The 25,602-nt window shown below is 38.2% G+C and overlaps 1 protein-coding gene across 1 annotated transcript; it reads left to right on the top strand.

Annotated features, from left to right (window-relative positions):
- Positions 1-2,179: 2,179 nt before the first annotated feature.
- Positions 2,180-25,243, top strand: LOC121975012 (putative BPI/LBP family protein At1g04970). Its single transcript, XM_042526357.1, has 6 exons — positions 2,180-2,636; positions 3,088-3,227; positions 3,780-4,131; positions 9,915-10,163; positions 11,501-11,626; positions 24,884-25,243. The coding sequence occupies exons 1-6, from the start codon at positions 2,229-2,231 to the stop codon at positions 25,073-25,075; spliced, it is 1,467 nt and encodes a 488-aa protein (XP_042382291.1). The 5' UTR covers positions 2,180-2,228; the 3' UTR covers positions 25,076-25,243.
- The last annotated feature ends 359 nt before the right edge of the window (positions 25,244-25,602 follow it).

Below are 25,602 nucleotides of genomic sequence, written 5' to 3' on the forward strand. Positions count from 1 at the left end.
TTGAGTATTTGGTGGATATAAGACTTTATAAATAAGAGGCGACGATAGGGATTGAGAGGAGGAATTTATTTTGATCTCTCGATGAAATTAAGCTTCCCGTGTTCGCCCCGAACACCCAACTTAATTTCATCAATAATAATTCATACCACTATAGAATTATTATTGAACTACCGCACCAATCTCAAATTACATCTTGGGCTCCTTCTTATCATGAGTGTGTTAGTCTCCCTGTGTTTAAGATATCGAATGTCTACTAATTAAATGAGGTACTGACAACTCACTTAATTACTATCTAACTCCAAGAGTAGTACTACTCAACCTTATTATCATGTCAGACTAAGTCGACCTGCAGGGTTTACATGACAATCCTTATGAGCTCCTCTTAGGGACATCATCAACCTAGATTCCTATGACATAGTTTCTTTCTATAATCAACAACACACACTATAAATAATATTATTTTCCAACTTATCGGACCTATTGATTTATCGAATTAAATCGCACCCTTTGATAAATTAAAAAAATAAATATTAAGTATATGTGCTTGTTATTATATCAGGATTAAGAGCACACACTTCCATATAACAGAGGTCTTGTTCTTTTATGCAGTCAGTATAAAAAGAAACTACCTCAAATGGTCCTACTCAATACACTCATAGTGTACTAGTGTAATTTATTAGTCAAGATAAACTAATACCTTATTACACTACAACCACTCCAATGGTTTGCCCCATTCCATCTCGGTTGTGAGCTACTATTCATAACTTATAAGGAACTGATAACATGATCTTCCGTGTGTGACACTACACACCATTTTATCTACAATATAAATTAATTGAACAACTACACTTAACATATAAATGTAAACATTTGACTAATGTGATTCTTATTTCTAGATAAATATTTATAAAAAAGCTAGACTTTTAGTATATATTTTAATACTATAGGTGAAGAACCCTGGTTGATCCACTGATATATCTGAAAACACAACAACAATACATCAATGATCGATTCCTCTAGTCACGTGGTCCTTGTAAAGTCGTCCAATGCCAAGTTGTGTACTCGTCCTGCGAAGGCAAGCTCCCTATTTTTTTTCGTACATGGGTACTTTGACCAAAGTCGATAAGCACAAGTTTAAATTTCTAGCAAATTTATCATCAGCACACACTTCAGTAGAAGATCAAACTACAACCATCTTGATTGATGTCGAATACTATTACTATTGCGTTATGCCCTTGGAGTGATTAAAAAGCATTCATTGGTGGTAAAATGTAAAGCTGTCATTTTAATGGTCCCTTTAGGATGATTATATACATTTTGGAAGAGGGTAAATTACGAAAATTTATTTAGCCTTAACTAATTGACCTTTCTAAAAAAGGGACATAAGATAATCTGAAGTAGTTTTTGCACTTGCCGTGAATCAAATAATACCTCACCAGTGGTAAGTCCGGTCTAAATACCAACTCGACTATTAAAAAGTATTCATTATAGAAAAAAATAAAACCGTCACCTTAGCCACAATAAGTGATCCCACATACTTTGAAAGGAATTAAATCACAATGGTATTTACCCTAGCATAGTAATTTTTTTATGAAAAAGGTCAGATAACAAGTGATGTATTTTCATGCTCGTTAGAAATCGACTCTAAAATCTATTAGAATAATATGAGACGTGCTCTAAAATTTATTAGAGTAATATGGGTCGTGCAAGAATACTTGGATCAAAATTTTCATACGATGAGATGAGATATCTTTTTAATAATAAAATCCCAACACATCTTTTTATAATTAATAAAAAAATGATTTTTTTTTTGATTGATTTGCCTGTTTATATTATATTATATTTTATTTTTAATTGAATCGTTTCAGATTTATCAACGGTTTTGAATTTAATGGGTTGAGTCACCCAATCCTGTCTTTTTTATAAAAACTGAGAAACGGTAAATGCAAGAATAGATAAGTAGATCTGAATTGGTTGGTGCTTACTCTTGTTGTGGGCCAATATTAAATGGAACAACAATTTTTAGCGGGCACTTATTTAATGTCATTCCACAGACAGCGTCCTTCATCTTTACCCATCGCTGTCACCTTGCCTGCGCACAAATCAACAGGAACGGCTGGCATTCTACACCACATCCCTGTACGCTGTTCGTCCAAATCTTCTAAACTCTCATCCTCTGTTGAAAGAAATTCTAAGTTTTTCTCTTGCGGCGGATCCCCTTGCCGCCCATGGCGCCGGCCCTCCTCTTCCTCCTCCTCCCCATTGCTGTCGCCTCGGGCACTTTGTTATCGCAATCGGATGAGGCTGGATATATCTCCTCCGTGGTTTCCGAAGCGGGCCTCGTCTTTGCCAAGGACCTACTCGTCGAACGGGCCGTGGACTCGCTCACCCTACTCCGCCTCCCTGGCATCGAGAAGGATGTCCGAATTCCTGTCGTCGGAGTGGTGCACATGGGCGCCTCCAACATTACCCTCTCCTCCATCAACGTCTCCTCCTCCACGGTCAAGCCCGGGGAATCCGGGATCGTCATCGTCGCTTCCGGTGCTAGCGTGAGCTTGAGCTTTGATTGGTTCTATTCTTACAGTACTTGGCTTGTTCCTATCAAGGTCTCCGATAAAGGGACGGCTTCTGTTCAGGTAGAATGGAAGAAAAGATCAATATTCCTTATGAATTAGCGAGATTTCTTGTTTCACAGTCTTCAACTATCGTGAATGGCAAGATATAGGTTCAAATGACGTTTATGTGAAATATGACATATTCTAGTCTTTAGAAGCAATCTAAATGAGATAATACCCAACTATTGCAGCTTTGCAGCTTCTTGTCATTGTTGATGGTATATATTTTTTTTCTTTCAAATTTTGAGTCGGTGAACATTTTCTCATCTTCATAGTTACTCATAATTACATATAACTAACTATACAGGATATTTTCATTATGAGCTTTTCCTGTGTTTTAGGATGTTCTTTCCTTTTTCTCTTCCCGTAAGTTTATTTTCCTTCTTTCAACAGGGAGCTACTACCTAAAATTTTACTATTACATTGTTATCCTATATAATTCTTAACATCAATACATACATCCTTAAGCAAGGTTGAAGGCATGCAAGTTGGGCTAACCATAACCTTGGATAATAAGAATGGAACACTGGAGTTGGCTGTTTTGCAATGTGGTTGTTATATGGAAAGTTTAGTCATTACTTTGGATGGAGGAGCATCTTGGTTTTATCAAGGGTATGTACTTCAATCATTGAGGTTATGAAAAAATTTAAAAGAACTATGCATTCATCACAGTTTGTTATTAAAGTTGTGACAACCACCACATTCCCCTTTGAAATGAGACAAATTGGCTCAAATTTGCTATGCCATTTGTTGCATAATACTTACGTAAACCCGCCAGCCTCATGAATAATCCATCAATGACTGTATTTGAACAAATGAATCTACAATAGTGGACTTTATCCATATAATAAGACAAATGGATAGGCAATTATTGGCTTTATCCATAGTTAAACTCACTATAGACTGAATTGGAACCTCCAAGAACTTATGTTTTACCATTAGAACAACTGAAACCACAATAATGGACTTTCTGCAGAGTTTAAGATTTGGAAGGTACGGTAATGGGCTTTATCCACATGTAAACTCTTGATAGACATTTAAATCCAAATATGAATGCGATTTGCATAAGATGTTATATCATCTTTGTTGAACCTTTGTTGACTTGTTTGGTTCAAATTAGCCTATTCACTAAAATAACTTCTTTGCTTGGTTCATTCTTTCTAGGTTTATATATGCTTTTGCAAATCATATCAGATCATCTGTGGAAGATGCAATTATAAAGAAGATTACTGAAGGGTCAGAAAAACTTGATTTGTTACTGCAAACTCTGCCAAAGAAAATTGATGTTGACAAAATTTCTTCTCTAAATACTACATTTGTGGACGAGCCTATTCTCACAAATTCTTCACTTCAGCTCAATATTAATGGCTTGCTTATTTCATCAAACAAAATTCATGCTCAAAATTATCTTTACAAGGTATCTCAGCTATCAAATTCATGTGATGGGGCACAGAAAATGCTTTCAATTACATTGGCTGAAGCTGTATTTAACTCCGCATCTGTTATATATTTTCAGGTAATCTTTGCATGACTTCAGTTATATTTGTGTCCCTTAGTTTGATATCTTCTTGGAGGAATTTCATGGCATATAGTTAATGAAACTTTCAGAAATTGTTGCTTTGAGCTGCTTTGCCGATCATAGCTATGGTTGCATTAGATTGTTTGATTTGCATACATACTACTAAGAATCTATCAAAAAGAAGCACTTGGGCTTGTATCAAAGCTCATACTTATGTTCATCTCATACTTATGTTTATCAATACTCGTCAAGTTGGTTCAAAGTTATTGTAAAATTTCAACTTGTTAAAAATGTATTTGATTTTAGGACATTTTTGAAGGGTTAGTCAGCTACTATTTTTGCTAACATATTTGATTATTGTAACAAATAAATGAAGTGATGTTTTCTTGGGTCGTGCCTTTCCCTTGACAAAGTGATAATCTCTCTCTATATGTTTTGTTCTCTTATTAAATATTATTTGGAAGCAATGTGCATGTCAACTTAACTGCCATAATATAGCTTTATCAGTTGAGTAGGAGTATTAATCCAATTTAGTCATCAACTATTTGAGCCAGATAACTTCATATGTGGTAAGTCATAGCTTTATGTTCTTCCTTAGTAGTTTACATAACTACAATTTTTGTTACTCTTCCAAAATATTAGATTGCTTTATAAAAAACATAGTAGCTTTTGTTGATCATTTTTTTGGAGAGCCTAATTGATCCTCATCTGTGCACCCTACAACTTTAGGATGTCCATGGTACCTTTTGCTAGGGTATTCATGATGTATCATACCATCCTTAAAATTAGCTCCCAAAGATCATGGCATGAGGCCTCAAAGAATTGGCTAATTATACTTATGAAAAATTAAATATTGGTTTGCATACTATATGGTAATTCAGTTTCCCAACTATTTTTTCTAACTTCCTAATTGTGGATCTATAAAAGTAGCTGTGGATGAAAAGCACAAGCAACAGGAGACAAGTATGAGTTGGAGAAATAAGTAATCTTATGATTTGGTGAGAAAAAGATGGTTGCAAGAGTGGCAGTGTTTGTGTTCTGTTGTATACACCTCGAGATTGCTTCAAGGATGACGAGACAAAGATAAAACAATGAGCTTGTGACAGGATCAGCTTACTCCAGCTTTGAAACCTAATTGGTGGCTTAGGATAATGATGTCATTATCATGGTATCATAATTATGTAAAATTTCAAACAAATTTTTAAAATTTAAAATTATGATATATGAATAAATATATTGTTAGGTTTGAGGAAATACATATAGTATTGCATTGCCATAAAGGCACAACTCTATTTTGGTGGAGGAATAAATTGTTGTTGTAACAATGCCTTCAAGTGATTTGTGAATATTGTTAGTGCAACAATGCTTATAAGTGGTTGAGGTCGATCACGTTGCCAATTCTATGTTAATGTGTTTGCAAATGTTTGAGTTGTGTGTGCTTGCATTATTGATACATATGAACCAAGTTTGCAAGGACTATTGTGATTCGATGGGGTCAAATTGTAATGATTGAATTGGTGTAGTCAAGGTGTTTTGGTGATCAACGAAGAATGGTATGAGACGTTCTAGTAAGGTAACCGAACCAAACCAACCTAAGATTAAAATAAACCAAGTCGTTGAAATGGTTGTTAAAGCTAGGTTTCTTTTTTACGAGCTTGAGCTTGGTTCATTTAGATGATATCAAACTCTCAATTTGAACTTGTTTGATTGTGTGAAACTTTGAATTTTTAAGCTTGTTTGACTGTTAGCGAACTTGATATCAAAAGCTTGTATGTTTGTTTTGAGAACTTATTTGTTTATTTACAAGTTTGATAAGAGCTTTGTTTATGAACATAGTTTACAAACTTTGTTCGTGAATATTGTTCACGAACAATTCACAATGTTTGTTTATGAATTTTAACGAGCTGTACACATATGTGTTTAGCTTTTCATTTAGTTTAACAACTTGTTCAATTGACCTTCTATATATTGATCTAACATAAACAAGTTCTTGCCCCCGCGGATGTAGCCGAGTTGATACTTGGGCAGGGCTTGCCACCAGAGAGGCATGGTTTGATTCCCGACACGTGCAAATACTATTTCCGGTTATCTTGTGCTCACTGTCTAGGAAGATTGCTTGGCTAAGGCTAAATAAGTTATCATAATTTATCCCCTTCAAGAGTATGTGTGGGTGTCCTGGAGGGGACACTAAGATGACGACTACATCTTTTGCCACCAGAACGTGAACAAGTTCTTTCTAAGCAAAACGCTAAGTTTGCTCGCGAACGTTTAACTCACTTACAACCCTAGATGAGAAGTAATAGTAGATGGTGATGTATTAAGGAGGAAGAGGATGGTTGCAACAATGCTGTCTTACAATTGATATCATGGTCGGTAGGCAACAAGGAGTTGAGGATGTCTCATAGTAGACATTGCACACGATGGGTCAGTGGAGTTAAGGCAAAGGTCATGCCAAATTCATTACAAGTAGATTGGGACAATAGGTTCCAGGCTCAAGCAAGAAAAGATGAGTGGAGCTCTCCCCTAAGGGGAATATTCTTCTTTGCTGAACACAACCTAGAACACGACTTTGATACTATATTGAGTTTGGTTGTTTGGTGAAAGAAAAATATTATTAAATTGTTATGAAAGGATAATTACATGTATATATTATATAGGAATTAATTTTAAAAATCCTTAACCTATACCAATATGGAACTAAAGTTACGATTCATAATAGCTAATAACTCCAATGCTGTTTAACATATATAACCGTAAAGTGAGCAGTGATATAGCTTTATATCAAGCAAGTAAGATCCATGTAGCTTACTCAAAAATAGTTGTTAATAACATAACTTGAATATGATGTAAATAGAGCCGTCAATTTGGATTGGGCCCATCGGGTGGGCCCCCCCAAATAATTTAAATGGGTTGGGTTAGAATTTTATCAACCTAAGCTTGTTGCGGGCAGACCCGCCTAGGCCCGCGACCCACGCGGGTCCATAATGGGCTTGGGTTGACCCGCGGGTTGAGAAACTGTGGAACTCTCAGATTTTATGTGTTGGGAACCTTTGTTGATATCAAATCCCTGAAGCCTTCCAAGGGGATCTTGCTTTAGATCGTCGGGATGGTCTTTGAGTTGTTGAAGCATTTGCTGGTTTGCAACACCAGACTGTGGTTGGTCGAACAAAGGCGGTCTTAATTGGATAGCTTGGAGGTGGACCGACTGTTGTTGGGGAAGCATGAAGAATGATGGGTTAAAAGGTACATTATGTAGTCCAATGTTGTATGCTTCATCGGGTTTTAAAATTTCACTTGTTGCAGCCTTTAGTCTTTGAACGTCTTGCTTTAATGCCTCATTCAGTGCTAGAAGGATATGAATGAAACAGTCAAATGTGTTGTATGTATAAATTATAAAAAAAACTTAAAGTTTCATCTTTGGAAAAATCTCATGTCATATCCACTTCAACTCGTAAAATAAAAACATCCATATTTTTTGAGAAACGATAGCTCTGATCACAAGGTTGAGGGTCTCAATTCATTTTACATGATAAAGTAATAAAATGTAATAAAATATGATAAGAAAAATAAGCCACATGATACTTTTTATCAAATATGTGTACTTGTTTGTGTCCATTTACATTTAAAATATCTATTTCTGAATATATTTGATTGATAAAATCTTTTCGAAATAAGATGTTGAAGAAATGAAAGTTTTTTTAAAAATTTTTATGGGCTCGCGGGTTGACCTGCCTAATCCGCAACTTGCTATAAATTGGATTGGGTTGGAGATTTCCTAACCTGCCAAGTTGACGGGTCGGCTCGCCTCGCCCCGCCCTGCCAAATGGTTGGCCCGCCATGGGCCGACCCGCCTCGCTACGAGTCAGCCCGTTTGACAGCTCTAGATGTAAGTATCTATAAATCTGAAAAATGAAATTACAAGAAATAAAAAAAAACTATAGATATGTGATACGAGTTGTTATGAATGGGCCCAGGTATGAAGTAGCAGTCAAAGTGAAGGGACACGACGGTCAAAGTCAAGGTAAAGTGGTCGTCAGGGGGCCACTCACAATAAGGCTTGGCTCCTCGCCTGGCGCTAAGACCCTCAGTATAAGGACGACCAACCAAGAGGCCGGTCAGACTAGAGGAGCCTAGTGTTTTTTTGCCTGTAGTAAGACACCCGACTAGCCATCATCCGCCCGGGTTCAAGAGAGTCCCAACCAACAATAATGCCAGCCAGGAATAATATTCGGAAAGGACTCGAGAACCTAGCGTCCCACCCTGGGTGCCTAGTATATAGTGGGTTGAGCTAGTAATCAGTTAAACATATGGGCTTTTACTGTTTATTATCCCATCCTCCTGTATACGGGCGGTCGGATAAACGACTGACTTATCTTCGCCAACATACAGGGCAAACCTTAGAAGAAACCTGACTGGATTTCTAAAGCTCAAATATCACTTCAGGGATAAGTCTCCCAACACAAGTACGATCGATTGAAATTATCGATCGGGTTTCTCGAGGGCTTGTTCTCCATTCTTCGGAAATAAGTATCCCCGTATATGGTCGGTCGGTTTACGAACTGTCTGAACCTAGGGGGCTTGACTTCCCATTACTTCATCATCGGATCTCCAACATTACACAATCTATATCCGAGCGGTCTTAAGGGCCTTTTGTCCTACCATACTCAGTATTCTGCTCTTATATATGCATCCAGTCGGCTAAACATCCGACCGTGATATCTTCGGGGACCAATTGCCAGAGAATCACAACAGCTTGTCAGAGAATAACAACCGTTTGTCAGAGAATATTCTTCTATTATTATATGGACATTCAATAGAACCTTCCTCGAAGGTGACTCTCCGCTTTCCATCAATCGACACTTTATGACAGCATATTCTTCAATCGCCTCATCAATGGTATCAGTTACCAAAAAAAAAAAAAGTTGCACATGGGTAACGGAAGATTCCTTGGAGGATGACTATACGCCTCTTAGAATACATATTCCCTTACTAGACAGCTTCTGACACTCGACATTCTCTGCCATCTCATAATTGCGGAGGTTATGAGACATGGTATATAAAAGGGTCCTCTCCATTGGAGAGGTACGCTTTAAGATGCTTTTCGACACCCTCTGCTTTATAACTACTGATCATTTTCCTGCTTGAGCATCATACTGACTTGAGCATCGGAGGGTCTTTCCTAGGGACCCCTTCCTTGGTTTTTGGGCATTGACGTTTATCTGCTCTCTCAGGTGTGTGTAGGAAGAACTTTCATTCCCGTTCGCGATCCCCGCTCCCATCTAAAGTCTTCGTTTGGTCAACCTTGCAGCCACCTGCCCAGTGCACTATCTCTCCAGCTTTCAGACAAGATCAATATGTAATAGAAAGATAATCGATTTGATCCATCTAAGGCATTCTGTACCCAAAGCTAAAGTAGGAAATATGCTCAGCATAAGTAATAAGTTACTCTCTTTCAATAGCATTTTCTTCACAAAAATGTTTACATTAATTAAACTGAATCTAACATTTACATGGATATCTGCTTGTTTGCAAATGCCTTATTTGGAAGCACCAGCTAAATCCTCAGTTCAGTCAACACACATGCAACAAATTCTAAGAGGAGCTCACAAGTTTTTAGGGGCATTTGCCAAAGTTCAGGCTATTGGTTGGAGAAAATGATAATGTCTTTTATTCATTACTAACTTCTCTGCCTTTTGATATGGATATGCATTTCAGTATCTAATCAAGTGCTTCCAGTATATAACTTCTGATGATTGATACAATTGTGTTGGCTTATTTAGGCTGGATTGCTGCATTGGATGGTCAACAAGGTACCTGAGCAGTCCCTTCTGAACACAGCTAGCTGGAAATACCTTATTCCTGAACTGTACAGGAAATATCCTAATGATGACATGATACTGAATATGTCACTGACGTCTCCTCCAAATGTGTGGATTACATCGCAGAAAGTTGGGGCGAATGTCCTTTTAGATATGATTGTCAATATCTTGGATGGAAGTTTAACAATTCCTGTTGCTTGCATATCAATGGTAATCACTATTGAATATATGTTAAATAGCTGCTTCCCTTTCTATTGTATAACGCATGGTATGCTGCAGTTTCTTCTATTTCTTGTTCATGCTAATGATCCTAGTGTGGCCTTGATGCAATGAGATAATTACTGACCAAATTCATAATGTGGTTGATTACTTCATTTTGAGTTCTTGCAGTTATTTGAGATGTCTCATTTGTTCAATTGAGTATTAGCTAGATTAAGGGATTAAGGTATTAATGAGATGAGAATATGGTTTTTCAAGACACAAGACTGCTTGAATTTATCTAGTTCTTTGAATTGTTATTGGGACCTTTCTCATGTGGAAGTTTCTTATTCAAATGTACTGCTCTCTGGGTCAATAATAGCTAAATTGAGTCATAATTAATTGTATACTTTCTGCTTCATTTTGACTGTTCTGGATTGATAGCGTTATATTTTTTTGTTCACCTGTAACAATGAAAATAAAGTGTATCACATAAGGAATATGAGGAGAATCTGTGGATCTCTCATTTTTTTCATGAGGTTTGAAAGAAAATATGATCATAGACTTTAGCTAATTCAAGTTTCGTTCAGAGACATTTCAGTTGGGTTTCCTTTCTTATCCTTGTGACATTTCTTCTATGTATCCATACTGTGCGTTTGAAAGTTTGAAAGAGTTAGCCAACAATTTCCTTCTGATTGAACTATGAAAAGTTACCATCCTTTTGGTCCATATGAACATGGTGTATGCATTTGTGCAAAATTAATCCTTTAAAGAAGAAAATAAGTCTACTTGGTTCTGTTCCTCCAAAATCTAGCTTAAAAGAATTCTATACTAATTATACAAAATGGGGTTTGTGATTTCTTTATCATTTAGTTTTCCTTTGCAATTTCCAGAATAAATGGGAATTCTAAGAAGTACTGAGACTTTTTTGGTGGATTATCTATTCTTATTGAGCTTAATGCCTTGATCTTAACTTATCAATCCTAATCTTTTCTAATACATTTATGATGTTCTTGACTGCAATGCGTTCCAGGTTATCAAATATCTTTTACATGCTAGACCTCACTGTATACAGGTGCTACTAGCTACTGCTTATTTATGCTACCCATGCCCAGATAAATCTACTATATTGCTTGTAGCACTTCTTCAACGCCACAAGTGACAAAAATATGCATATCTATGTTCTTATGCATGATATATATATTTTTTGTTTTTATAATATTACTAGGTGATATAACAGGTTTCTTGCTACATTTTCAAAATCTTAATCTAAATATTCTTCCATAACATCAAGAAATAGCTTCCTCTGTATAACATGATTCAGGAGCTTGCTACTTGTCCTTTTGTAGGTGGTTGATGTCTCTGGGGTTGTTGCAATTTCTGGGAATAATCTAGCTGGTCAAGTTGGATTGGATAGCTTCTCTCTTTCTTTGATATGGAGTGATGTAGGCAAATTTCATATGAATTTAATACAGGTATGGTTGATCTACTGATATATCTGTTGTCTAGAATTTTGCAACCAAATTGGAATCTTTATCTTCTTTCCCACGATTGCATTTATTTTTTGGGTTATGCGATCATGAAATAAAAACTCTTGAATTTAATCAGACCATACCAATCATGATCCTCTATAAACAACAATTGCTCGAAAGGTGATAATAAACATTTCTTAGGTGGCGTTTGGTTTATGGGTTTGGGAATGAGGGAATGGATTCATTCTCAAACCTTGTGTTTGGTTAATGGGAATGGAATCAAGATTTTGGAATGAAATCCAAAAATTTGGGTATGGATGAAACCCACCCCCTCCCTTGGGTTTTGATGGAATAGGATTGTGAATTAAGTTTTACACAAAAATACCCTTAGTATATTTATTCAATTTTTTTTAATTTCACACACTCTCTCTCATCATATTTTCTCTCTCCTTATTTTATCATCACATTTTCTCTCTCAAGATACTTTCTCTCTCCTCATTCTCTCTCTATATTCTCTCCAATCATATACTCTCTCTCCTTATTTTCTCTCTCTTCATTCTCTTCTATCACACTTTCTCTCCCATTACACATTTTCTACTTATTTTTTCATCATACTTTATCTCTCATCATACTTTCTCTCTCCTCAATCTCTCTCAGCATACTCTCTCTCCTCATTTTCTCTTATCACACTTTCTCTCTCTTTATTCTCTCTCATCACATACTCTCTCTTTATTTTCTCTAATCACACTTTTTCTCTAAGCACACTTTCTCTCTCATCATATTTTCTCTCTCCCAGTCTCATATTTTCTCTCATCACACTTTCTCTCTCTTCATTTTTTTCCATCATTCTTTCTCTCTCAACCCACTTTCTCTCTCAGCATATTTTCTCTCTCCTCAGTCTCTCATTTTCTCTCATCATACTTTCTCTCTCTTTATTTTTTCCATCTCTTTCTCTCTCATCATACTTTCTCTCTCCTCACTCTTTCATTTTCTCTCATAATACTTTCTCTCTCTTCATTTTTTCCCATCACTCTTTCTCTCTCATCATACTTTTTCTCTTTTTCAATCTCTCCTATCATGCACTCTCTTCTCATTTTCTCTGATAATACTTTCTCTCTCTTCATTTTTTCCAACACACTTTCTCTCTCATCACACTTTCTCTCATCATATGTTTCTCTCACATTCAACTTTCTCTCCAATCTAATTTTTTCTCTTATTTTCCTGTAAGGGTAAAAATGGAAATTTAGGTTCATTCCGATTGAAAATATTTAACTAACCAAACATCATTTTTAAGAATGATACCCAAGCTCATACTCATTCCCATTCCATAATACTATGATACTCATTCCCATTCCGATTCCTAGGAGAGAACCAAACGCCCCCTTAATGTGTTGGTAGTATTAATGAAAATGATCTAATCATACAAGTAACATTAGATATGAACCGGATCAAGTTGAGCCGGAAGTATTTATTCCCTAACTGGAGCTTTTAGAGTCCTTATACCCTGAAAATTGTAATGGACCAGAAATCTGTTGAAGTTATTTTAATCTTCATATCATCCAAAGTTGGAATATCCTTTCAAAACCTTGCACGTATGGGGATTCAAAATTTAGACAACAAAGCATGTTTGAAATCTCCCGGGTGAAACGGTTGAAACATATAGTATCATTTTAGTAATTCATAGAAACTTGATACCACTCGACATCAATATTAAAAACTCGAGCCGTGCCATAGTTTTTGTCTTTCACTAGAAACATATTATTATAGTATCACGCCGACGCTCCAAAACATGGTGTTGATGATAGGAAGTTGAAGGAGGAAAGAGATAAAGCAAAAGAGAGTGATATTGAATTTCAATAATTTATCATAATGATATGTTTCGACTATTCACTCAGCATGATTTAAGATTTAAAATCATATTCCTTGGAATGTAGTTTCATCACTTCTACTATGACCGCAACCATGTACATATACAATGATCTATTATAGGGAATATGAAATGACCATACGGGATAAAAAAAAGAAGACAAGATAATTAGCATTATATATATATATATATATATATATATATATATATATATATATATATATATATATATATATATATATATATATATATATATTTGTTGGATACAAGTGAATTGAGAAGAGGTGGAAGAGGAAGTTCCATTGTGAAAGAGATTTTAGTCCTACATTGGAAGTTTCAAGACATATTGATTAGTTTATATTGATTTACATGCATTGATGATATAAACAAATGTATGGGGAGTTGGTACGCAGGAGTGTAAATTCAAGACCCAGATTGTACTAAACCAACTTGACTCGTGTGCGAGCAAGACTTTGGCATGCCAAATGCCGAACCGATTGAGGCAAAATTTACCTAAGTGAAACAATCAACATTTTGCTATAAATCTTTTTGCTGCTTATTTGAGTGTGTAACGAATGCATTAAATTAGAGATTAATGCAGAATATAAATGACTGAATGAAACGTTGGTGTTTCACAATTCAACAAGTAATGATCATTAATCGATCATTAACATTGTCCATTGGTCTGAGTTCCTATATAAGGATGCTGCGATCACAGGCAAAACACACACAAGAAGAAAGTTGAAGCTTTTTACCTATGTTCCCATTCTCCTTTGTCGTGCAATTTTTTGTTCGGCAGAGTGCCCGTGATAACAGTCGGGTACCTCTCAATTTGCCGTGATCATAAGTACTTGGTGGGAATCACGGTTGATCGTTGTATTATGGGAAACAGACGATCCGAGAAAACCTCGAAACACAGCCGGAGGTGGGGCGAATCTGTTTAAGGAAACTACATCTATCGCAAGCCTCGGCCCGCTTCACCCGCTTGGCCGTTTCGTCCGCTCGACCACTTCGCCTGCTTGGTCATTATGCTTACTCGGGCCATTTTGCCTTTAGGCTGCTCTGCTTTTAGGTGCTCTGCCTTCTACTGTAAGGCTGCACTACTTGATTAGCCCCTTTGTGACTCGGTCGATCTGTCGTTCGGTCAATCTGTCTGCTTAATCGTACTACTCAGTCGGTTGCTCTGACCGGTCGGTCACTCGGTCTGATCTATTACTTGGCTGCTCTACTCACTCAGCTGTTCTATGCCACTTGACCTAATTAGTCATTTTGCTATATTGCCTGCTTGGAAGCTACACCTTGTCGGTGACTCTACTCCACTCGTCTATTAAATCTCGGCCGTTGGCAGCCTGAGATTATCAGTTTAAGTAATCTCGATAGATAAGTTGAATTTAATTTGGTGTAATTTAAATTTGGCTAATTCCCCAAAATCTCCTACAGATTGTCCAACAATCTTGAAACAGATTTGATTATGTTGAAATGACCACAGAATAAAGTGTTGAGGTGTAACAAATTCAACAAATGAAGGTTACCTCCGCCCCGAGAAGTTCACTAGATTGAACTTCAAGAGATGGCAGCAGAAGATGCTCTTCTACTTGACCACGCTCAATCTGGCTCGGTTCTTGACCGATGACCCTCCCAAGCGTGTTGAGGATGCTAATGCGTAGACCATTAGTGTAGTTGAGGCATTGACTCATTCTGAGTACTTTTGTAGAAACTATATCCTCAACAGCCTTGCTGATTCGCTATATGCTGTGTATATCACGAAGAGAACGACTAAGGAGCTGTGAGAGTCCCTAGACAAGAAGTACAATATGGATGATGCAAGGGCCAAGAAGTTCATTGTGGGCTGATTCCTGGACTATAAGATGGTTGACTCCAAGACGGTGATCGGGCAAGTCCAGGAGTTTCAGGTGATCTTGCACGAGATTCACTCAGAAGGGATGATTCTGAGTGAAACCTTCCATGTAGTTATTATCATTGAGAAGCTGCCTCCTGACTGAAAGGACTTTAAGAACTACCTGAAGCACAAATGGAAGAAGATGAATGTGGAGAAACTCATTGTTAGATTTCGTATCAAAGAAGACAACAAGAGTTTAGAGAGAACGTTATTCTCTCAGGCTACTATGAAAGCTAACGTGGTCAACCATGGTCCAAACTCGAAATGGAAGAATCTCAAGTCTTCCAAGTGTTGGACCCCGTGGTTGTTTTGATGTGATCAACCAAGTTTAGGTTAGGTCCTGTTTGTCTGATCCCTGTGTCAAAGTGTGTAGGAGCTTAGGAGCGCAGGAAGTCGAGCGGAAGACGCAGCTAGCGAGAAGGACGACACGGGAAGGGAGCTGATGGGCTCGGTGCGTCCGAAGGATGAGAAAGTTGAGGAAGAGTACACCGGTGGGCGTGAAGAACGTGCGCGGCGCTCGAGGGACGTAAAGCCGGGAAGGAAGACTGCTCGAGCAGAAGGCCGGGAATTGGGTTCGGGTGAGCCCTCTTCCGGTTGGCCGAGATCACCCAAGCAAACGGAACCGGAGCAGAAGAGACCCGGACCGAGGTGAGTTGAAACGGAGCAGAAGGCCCGGACGAAAAGTCAATCTGGTTGACTTTATAGTCCGGGCGCCCGGATTCATTCCGAGCGCTCGTAACCATTCCCGGCGCCCGGGATGCCTTCTTATCTTGATCGCGGTCAAACCGCGATCTATTCGTTGGGGGATAAAATTTTATCCCCCCAGGGCACCTGGAACTCTTCGGGGCGTCCCGACCAAGGCTATAAATATAGCCTTGGTCCAGATCATTCAATCAACTCAAGCAATCAACAGTGTAATCATTTCTAGCAATAGTTCTAAGCTTCCAAAGTGTAAAAGGCTTCTCTGCCTTCAAAGAAGGAGATCTTTCTAGTGCGCTTTTCATCGCCCTGGATTAACAACCTTCTTGGTTGTAACCAGGTTAACTGCTGAGTCCCTTTTTCGTTTCTGCTTTTAATTCTATTTTACTATTGCACTATTTGAGTTGAAAATTTCAAGGAGGGTATAGTTTTTATTTTTTCAGACAATTCACCCTCCTCTTGCCGGCCTCCGCTGGACCAACAAGTGGTATCAGAGCCCAATAGCCTCAGAAGGACTAACCGCCATCTGAAGCACGAAGATCAGAACAATGGCCGGGGCGAACATTCATCCCCTGAAGTTCGATGGAGATTTCGCTACATGGAAGCAAAAAATGGAAGTATTTTTTAAAATTGAATTTGATATATTATTAATAATGAAATATGGATATGAAGAGCCAAAAGACAAAGAAGAGTACAACTGGACGAAGAGGGAGCAGGTTGATTTCGTGGCCAATGGAAAGGCGGAATTCTACCTGCTCAGCGTTCTGTCGCCCCAGGAGGTAAGCCGGATCGGAAGCTACGACTTCGCAAAAGACCTCTGGGAAAAATTTCTAGAGCTCCACGAAGGTACCTCGGAAGCAAAGCTAGCGAGGCGTGACATCCTTCGAACACAACTAACGAATCTTCGGATGAACACTGGCGAGAAGGTAGCACAACTCCAAGCGAGAATCAAGGAGCTGATTACGCAACTGACGAATCTCGGCGAATCGGTAACAAACCGAGATTCCATCCGATACGCGCTCAACGCCTTCCCTAGAACCCCTGAATGAGCGTCCTTAGTAGATGCGTACTACATCTCTAAGGACTTTGAGGTAAGTAGTTTAGAAAACTTATTTTCAACTTTAGAACTTCACGAGTCTCGACTTGCAGAGAAACCAGTAGAGAAGTCGAACCTTAACATTGCCCTACAAGCTGAAAAGGACGATCTCGACTCCGAAGCATTAATTGACGAAACTGAAGCGGCGCTATTGGTAAGGCGTTTCAGTAAATTTCTTAAAACTAGCAAATTTAAATCACAGTCGAGGAAGCATCAATACAACAGAAGGACAGTCCGATGCTATAATTGCAACGAGGAATGACACATCAAGGATGACTGCCCCAAACTGAAGAAAAAGAACAAGGAGAAGCCTAAAAAATAGACGTCCTCTACACGCAAGAGCCTGAAGGCTATATGGGACGATTCTTCATCCTCCGAGTCAGAAGCCGAAGCTTTCTCGGGACTAGCACTGGTGTCCAACCATCTCTTTGAAGATGACTCGGACTCAGAGATGAACATAGATGAAGGGGGAGGATTATCAGAAGAGGAAAGCTACGATGAAGGGGGAGCCTGACAAAGTAAGGTAAGTGAGGTACGTGCACTTAATCCTAAACAGTCGTTTCAATTTATTATAGCCCTTTCTAAAGACTTAGCTAAATTAGAAAAAGAAAATACTGAATTGAAATTGAACTTAGCAAAAGCATGACCACTAGAAATGTATGATAACTTAAAATTAGAAAATGAAAAATTAAAAGTTGAAATTGAGAAATTAAAAAATCATGATGCATGCTTAAATAGATTTCCAAAATCAAAATTAAGAACTTATAGAAAATTAAACTGGTATATCAAAAAACATCAGGGACAACTTAGGAAAGTTCTCAGAAATTATGTTCTCCTTAAATTTTTGAATAATCCAGTAGGAAGGAATCTATACTAGATTCCAAAATCTTTGCTAAATTAAAACTATATAAGTTAGAGCTTACAGTGAGTAAATTAAACAATGAATTTCTTTATGAAGTTTTGTCTAAGGAAGTGGTTGTTGCTTCAATAACCAAGAAGGCCTAGTGTCTCGCCACGACCTGGAAGCCGACATATCGAAATAAAATGTTTAATTAACTTTCTGGTAAAAGCATTAAAATTAGAATAAAACAATGCTTTAAAAGGTTACTTAAATATTTTTTTCATTTTTTAAATGTTGCACATGAATTTTGAAAAATACTTAGAAAGTTTTTTGGTTTAAAGTTGAAATTCTTTCAGAGACTTAAAAATTTATGGAAACTGACTTAACTAAGTTTTTCTTAAAACGCTTCGCTTGGATTTTAAAAATATTTCTGAACTTTTAAAAAAAAAAATTTTATAAATTTTTTGGAATTGACTTGGAAAACTACTTTTACCCCGTTTTTGCTGTGATCAAAGGGGGAGAATTAAGTAACAAGTTTAGGGGAGTTAGGATAATTAAAATTTTTTTTACTAATGTTGCAAATTTTTATTGTAATTTATTATTTGCAATCTTTGTGCCAAAAATATTAGTTTAGTAACTTTCTTAAAATGACTATTTGTTTGTTTTTACCCTAATTTAAACTTGGGTTAATGCACATAAAAAAGGGGGAGATTGTTGGACGCCGTGGTTGTTTTGATGTGATCAATCAAGTTTATGTTAGGTCCTGTTTGTCTGATCCCTGTGCCTAAGTGTGCAGGGGCTTAGGAGCGCAAGAAGTCGAGCGGAAGACGTAGCTAGCGAGAAGGACGACACGGGAAGGGAGCTGACGGGCTCGGTGAGTCCGAAGGACGAGAAAGCTGCGGAAGAGTACACCGGTGGGCGTGAAGAACGTGCGCGGCGTTCGAGGGACGTAAAGCCGGGAAGGAAGACTGCTCGAGGAGAAGGCCGGGAATTGGGTTCGGGTGAGCCCTATTCCGGTTGGCCGAGATCACCCAAGCAAACGGAACCGGAGCAGAAGAGACCCGGACCGAGGCGAGCTTAAACGGAGCAGAAGGCCCGGACGAAAAGTCAATCTGGTTGACTTCACAGTCTGGGCGCTCGGATCTATTCCGGGCGCCCGTGATGCCTTCTTATCTTGATCGCGGTCAAACCGCGATCTATTCGTTGGGGGATAAAATTTTATCCCCCTAGGGCGCCTGGAACTCTTCAGGGCGCCCTGACCAAGGCTATAAATATAGCCTTAGTCCAGATCATTCAATCAACTCAAGCAATCAACAGTGTAATCATTTCTAGCAATAGTTCTAAGCTTCCAAAATGTAAAAGGTTTCTCCGCCTTCAGAGAAGGAGATATTTCTAGTGCGCTTTTCATCGCCCTGGATTAACAACCTTTTTGGTTGTAACCAGGTTAACTGCTGAGTCCCTTTTTCGTTCTGCTTTTAATTCTATTTTACTATTGCACTATTTGAGTTGAAAATTCCGAGGAGGGTATAGTTTTTATTTTTCAGGCAATTCAGCCCCTCTTGCCAGCCTCCGCTGGACCAACACCAAGATGGGACCCAGAAGATGCATCAGGAAAACGTTCTCTGGAAAATACTTCAACTGTGATCGAGTCGATCATAAATCATCGGAGTGCAGGAAGCCGAAGAAGAAGCAGGAGGCCAATATAAACAAGGGATCTGAAATGGACGACCTCTATGTTGTCTCCGAACTGAACCTGGTCGGTTCAAATATGCGGTAATGGTGCATCGATACTGGAGCCACCTGACATGTCTGCTGCAATAAGGAGCTGCTCCACAATTTTAAAGAAGTCAATGGAGACAAGTTGTTCATAGGGAACTCAGCAACCTCAGACATTATGGTCTAAGGAAAAGTGGTGCTGAAGATGACCTCGGGCAAGGATTTTACATTAAACAATGTGTTGTATGCTCCGGAGATTCGGAAGAATCTAGTATTCAGATCACTGTTAAGCAAACATGACTTTGCATTGTTTTTGAATCAGACAGAGTTGTACTGTCCAAAAATAGAATTTCTGTAGGAAGGGGTTGTGTTTCTGATGGGTTGTTCAAGCTTAATGTAATGACCATTAGACCTAAGATAAATAAAAATGAAAGCTCTTCTATTTATATGCTTGAGTCTTTATGTTTGTGGCATGGTAGATTAGGATATGTTAACTATGATGTGTTTCGTAGATTAATAAACATACATAGCATACCTACGTTCTACCTTGACCTAAAACACAAGTGTGAGATTTGTGTTGAAGTGAAAGTGACATGATCATCCTTTCAACATGTTGAGAGAAGCAATGAACCGCTTGGACTAATTCACACCGATGTGTGCTACCTCAAAGGTACACCAACATGTAGTGGAAATAAATACATTATCACTTTTGTAGATGATAACACAAAATATTGTTATGTGTATCTTCTCAAAAGTAAGGATGAAGTTATAAAAAAATTTACTCTATAAGAATGAGGTTAAAGACCAATTTAATAAAAAGATTAAGGTGATTCGAAGTGATCGAGGCGGTGAATATGTATCACCGTTCGCCGAATTGTGTGATGAACATGGGATCAGACACGAAATAACAGCTCCTTATACTCCTCAGCAAAATGGAGTTGCTGAGCGAAAGAATCGAACTCTAAAGGAGATGATGAATGCACTGCTATCGAGTTTTGGACTGCCAGAGTTCATGTGGGAGGAAGTTGTGTTAATAGCTAATTACCTTTTAAATAAGGTGCCCTGAAAGAAAATAGATAAGAGTCCTTATGAGTTGTGGAATGAAAGACAACCGCCCTATAAATATTTACGAATATGGGGGTGTCTTGCTAAAGTTTTGGTGCCTGATCCAAAAAGGATTTAAGATAGGACCAAAGACTGTTGATTGCATATTTATTGTATATACACATAACAGTAGTGCGTATCTATTTTTTATATATGAGTCACAAATACTGGATATACATAAAAACTCGATAATAGAGTCGAAAAATGTCTCGTTCTTCGAGCATATGTTTCCGTATAAGACCCGAGAGAAAATTAGCTTCTAAAAAAATCGATAATGAAACACAAGGTGAAGATGATAATGAGGAACTAGTCGAGGTTGAGCTTAGACGGAGTATAAGAGCTCGGGTGGAAAAATCCTATGGAATGGATTTTATCACTTTCATGTTGGAAAGTGAACCCCATAGTTACTCAGAAGCAGTAAGCTCTTCTGATGGACCTCACTGGAGAGAGACAATTGCATTTGAGATATAATCTATCTTGTAAAATTACACTTGGGAACTTGTGGATCTTCCTCCGGGAAGTAAACCACTAGGTGACAAGTGACTTTTCAAGAAGAAAATAAAGTTAGATGACACAATTGATAAGTATATGGCTAGATTGATAATCAAAGGATATCGACAATGAGAAAACTTTGATTACTTTGATATATTCTTCGGTGTCAAGAATAACTTTCATTAGATTGTTGTTGGTTATTACAGTTCTACGGAATCTCGAAATATATCTAAACGGGGATTTAGAAGAGGAAATTTATATGGAGCAACTTAAGGGGTTTTCTGTATCAGGACAGAAAAATAAGGTTTGTAAATTGGTGAAGTTATTATATGGCTTGAAACAAGCGCTAAAGCAGTGACATGAGAAATTGAATATTGCCATAAAGGAATGTGGATTCAAGATTAATGAATGTGATAAATGTGTCTACATGAAAGTCATAAAGAATGACTACGTCATCTTGTGCTTATATGTAAATAACATACTTATTATTTGAAGTAATGATAAAATAATCAAATCCACTAAAGATATGTTGAACTCAAGATTTGACATAAAAGATATGTGTCTAGCTGATGTGATTCTAGGAATAAAAATTCTTAGAACAACAGAATAAATTGTTCTTAATTAGTCCCATTATGTGGATTAAATTCTTAAGAAATTCATTAAGGGTGATACTGCATTGATACGAACGCCGATAGATACGAGTCAACATTTATTGAAAAATCGAGTTGAAAGTATCTCTCAGATAGAGTACTCTTGAATGATTGGAAGCCTGATGCACCTGATGAGTTGTACACGACTAAACTTAGCCTACATAGTAAGTAAACTAAGTAGATGCACGAGTAATTACAGTGTTAGCACTGGAAAGGGGTAACAAGAGTATTGAGGTACTGAAGGTATACTCGTGAGTATAGACTGCACACTATATGAGATATCCTGCTATGATCGAAGGATACAACGATGCGAGTTGGATATTTGATATAAAAGACTCTAAGTCTACGAGTGGATATGTATTGACTTTGGGAGGTGTAACCATTTCCTGGAAATCTTCTAAGCAAACTGTAATAACCAGATCCACGATGGAATCTGAGTTTGTAGCTCTTGATAAATGTGGTGAAGAATCTGAATGACTATAACAATTCTTAAAAGATATTCTAAGAAGGCTGGAACCTGTACCAGCAATTTGCATACATTACGATAGTTAATCATCAATCGGTCGGACACAGAGCTATTTGTATAATGGTAAGTCTAGACATAAACGTCGTAGACATAATACTATTAGACAACTATTCTCAACGGGAGTTATCGTTGTTGTCTTTGTGAAGTCAAAGGATAATCTAGCAGATTCATTAATCAAGGGGTTAAATAGAGAGTTAGTTGCAAGCTCATCACGAGGGATGAGCTTGATGCCGATGAAAAATGTTGGTGCAAAGGAAACTCAACCTATGCACTTTGGAGATCTCAAGAACTAGATTCAAAGGGACAACCTAATTGTACTGCTAAAATTGCTCATTGTGGGGGAATGACCCAATGGATCAGTGAAGGATGGAGGTTAAGCACACAACTTTTAATGATCCAAGGAAAGTAATGTGGAATATTCGTAAGAGATCACCTATGTGAGAAAGAAGTGGACCGCTTCGAAGAGAATTGGAGGCATAATTCGTAGAACTTCTTACAGAATTGGGCGTATTCATATCCAAGAATGAACACACTCATGAGAATTGAGTTGTATCAGGGAGAGCCTTGGGTGAGATATGTCAACGCTTGCACAGATGCCAGAACAGTTCAATGACATCGTGTTTATTGTCAGCCAATAAACACACAGATCTTCACAAGAGAATGTTCAAAGGGTAAAATTTACTTGACTTATACTGGACTTAGCTGTTGAATATTATCATATACCCTATTTCCATTCATGTGGGGGATTGTTGGATATAAGTGAATGAAGAAGAGGTAGAAGAGGAAGCTCTATTGTGAATGAGACTTTAGTCTCACATTGAGAGTTTCAAGGCATATTGATTGGTTTATATTGATTCACATGCATTGATGATGTGAACAAATCCATAAGGAGAGACTTTCTCTCATACATGGGTGCGTAGGAGGGTGCAAATCTAGAGCCCGGATTGCACTGAACCAAGTTGACTCGTGTGTGAGCACGTCCTGTGCGCGCCGAATGCCGGACCGATCGGGGCAAAATTTGCCTTAGTGGAACAACCAACATTTTGTCATATAAACCTTTTTATTGCTTATTTAAGTGTGTAATAGATGCATTAAATTAGAGATTAATGCAGAGTGTAAACGGCTGAATGAAACGTTGGCGTTTCACAGCTCGGCGAGTAATGATCATTAATGTTGTCTATTGGTCTGAGCTCCTATATAAGGAGGCTGCGATCACAGATAAAACACGAATAAGAAGAAAACTGAAGCTCTCTACCTATGTTCCTCCTCCTCTATAATGCAATCTTTTGCTCGGCAGAGTACCCGTGATAGCAGTCGGGTATCTACTCTCAATTCGCTGTGATCACAAGTGTTTGGTGGGAATCACGGTTGATTGTTGTATCTTAGGAAACAGACGACCTAAGAAAACCTCGAAGAACAGCCGGAAGTGGGGCAAATTTGTTTCAAGGAAACTATATCCATCACAGGCCTCGGTCCGTTTCACCCACTCGGCCGCTTCGCTAGCTTGGTCGTTATGCCCGCTCGGTCACTCTACCCGCTCGGGCCATTCTGCCTTTAGGCTGCTCTGCGTTTAGGCCGCCCTGCCTTCTACTATAAGGCTGCACTGTCCGGTCAACCCCTCTGTGATTCGATTGATTTGTCGCTCAGTCGATCTGTTCGCTTGATCGTACTACTCGGTCGACTGCTTTGATCGGTCGGTCACTCGGTCTGATGTACGACTCGGCCGCCTTGCTCACTCGGTTGCTCTGCGCCACTTGGCCTGATCAGCCACTCTATTGTACTGCTCACTCGGAAGCTGCACCCGGTCGGTGACTCACTTGTCTACTAAGACTTGGCCACTTTGTCCGCTCGGCCGATCTGCTGCTCGACCGACTTGCCCCCTCGGTCACTCTGCTAGATCTGCCACGCGGCTGCTCTGCCTCACGGTTTGATCTGCCTCATGGCCCGATCTGCTCGCTCGACCGCTCTGCTCGCTCGGCTACTGTGCGGTTTGCACTTAGCACTTGGCAGAAATTAGCCTCCGCTGGTAGTCTAAGATATCAGCTCATGTCATCTCGACAGATAAGTAAATCTTCTACAAATTGTTCAACACACACACACACATATATATATATATAATTTTATCTTGCACACCCATTCAGTGCATATTTTTGGGTATGGCACCCACGAGGGGCTTTGGGCGTCCGGATATGTGAGGGTCGTAGAGGAGAGTGCACCGAATAGGTGTGTAGAGTATCAAATCTCTATACATATTTGATTGCAAGAGAATATTAGCAGACAATTAGTTTGGGACAATCTGGACGACGATGTAATGATGATGAAGTTAATATTAGCAGACTAGATTCTTACTCTTTTATACTTAAACGCAGGGAATATTGCAGGTCTTTCTAAACACAGTATTTGTTCCATACGTTAATATGCATCTTAGGCAAGGCTTTCCTCTTCCTATTGTTCGTGGTTTTGCCCTCCAAAATGCAAGCATCCTGACGACCAGCTCAGCAGTGGTTGTATGTTCAGATGTAGTATTTATCAATTCGACTAGTTTGCACTCTTCTTTATAGGAGGCAACACAAGACTCCACGGAGAATATTTGTTTGGAGGGTCTACTTTGTACGCTCTGCACAGATATTTACACTTAATTCATAATTTGGTTGTGTAATTTTAGCATCCATGTATTTAGCCACTGACGTTATTCCAAGTTAGTGTACCAATGGCACAGTGTGTGTATATATATATATATATATATATATATATATAAACCTAGATCTTGTCCTATTGTATTTGTAAATATTATAAATTTTTAACTACCATTGGATTCTATTTGTCAAATTCCGGATTTAATTCTTGCTAAAATGTTAGTTTATTTCTTGGATATTAAACTGGTGCTTTCGTTGATGATAAAATAACTATTTTCAAATATACAGTTCATTCGGGAATTAACCTTGCTTAATCCCTTTCTCGATATATTTAAAATTTCATCTTGATTCATGAATTATTTTGTTCTTAGCAATTACATGTCTACTTCATCAGTAATTGTAAGATCGTAGAAGATGAGGGAGAAAATGAGCGAATTTCATTGGTTTAAAAT

This window comes from Zingiber officinale, chromosome 4B, assembly GCF_018446385.1.
Source record: "Zingiber officinale cultivar Zhangliang chromosome 4B, Zo_v1.1, whole genome shotgun sequence".
Lineage (NCBI taxonomy): Eukaryota > Viridiplantae > Streptophyta > Magnoliopsida > Zingiberales > Zingiberaceae > Zingiber > Zingiber officinale.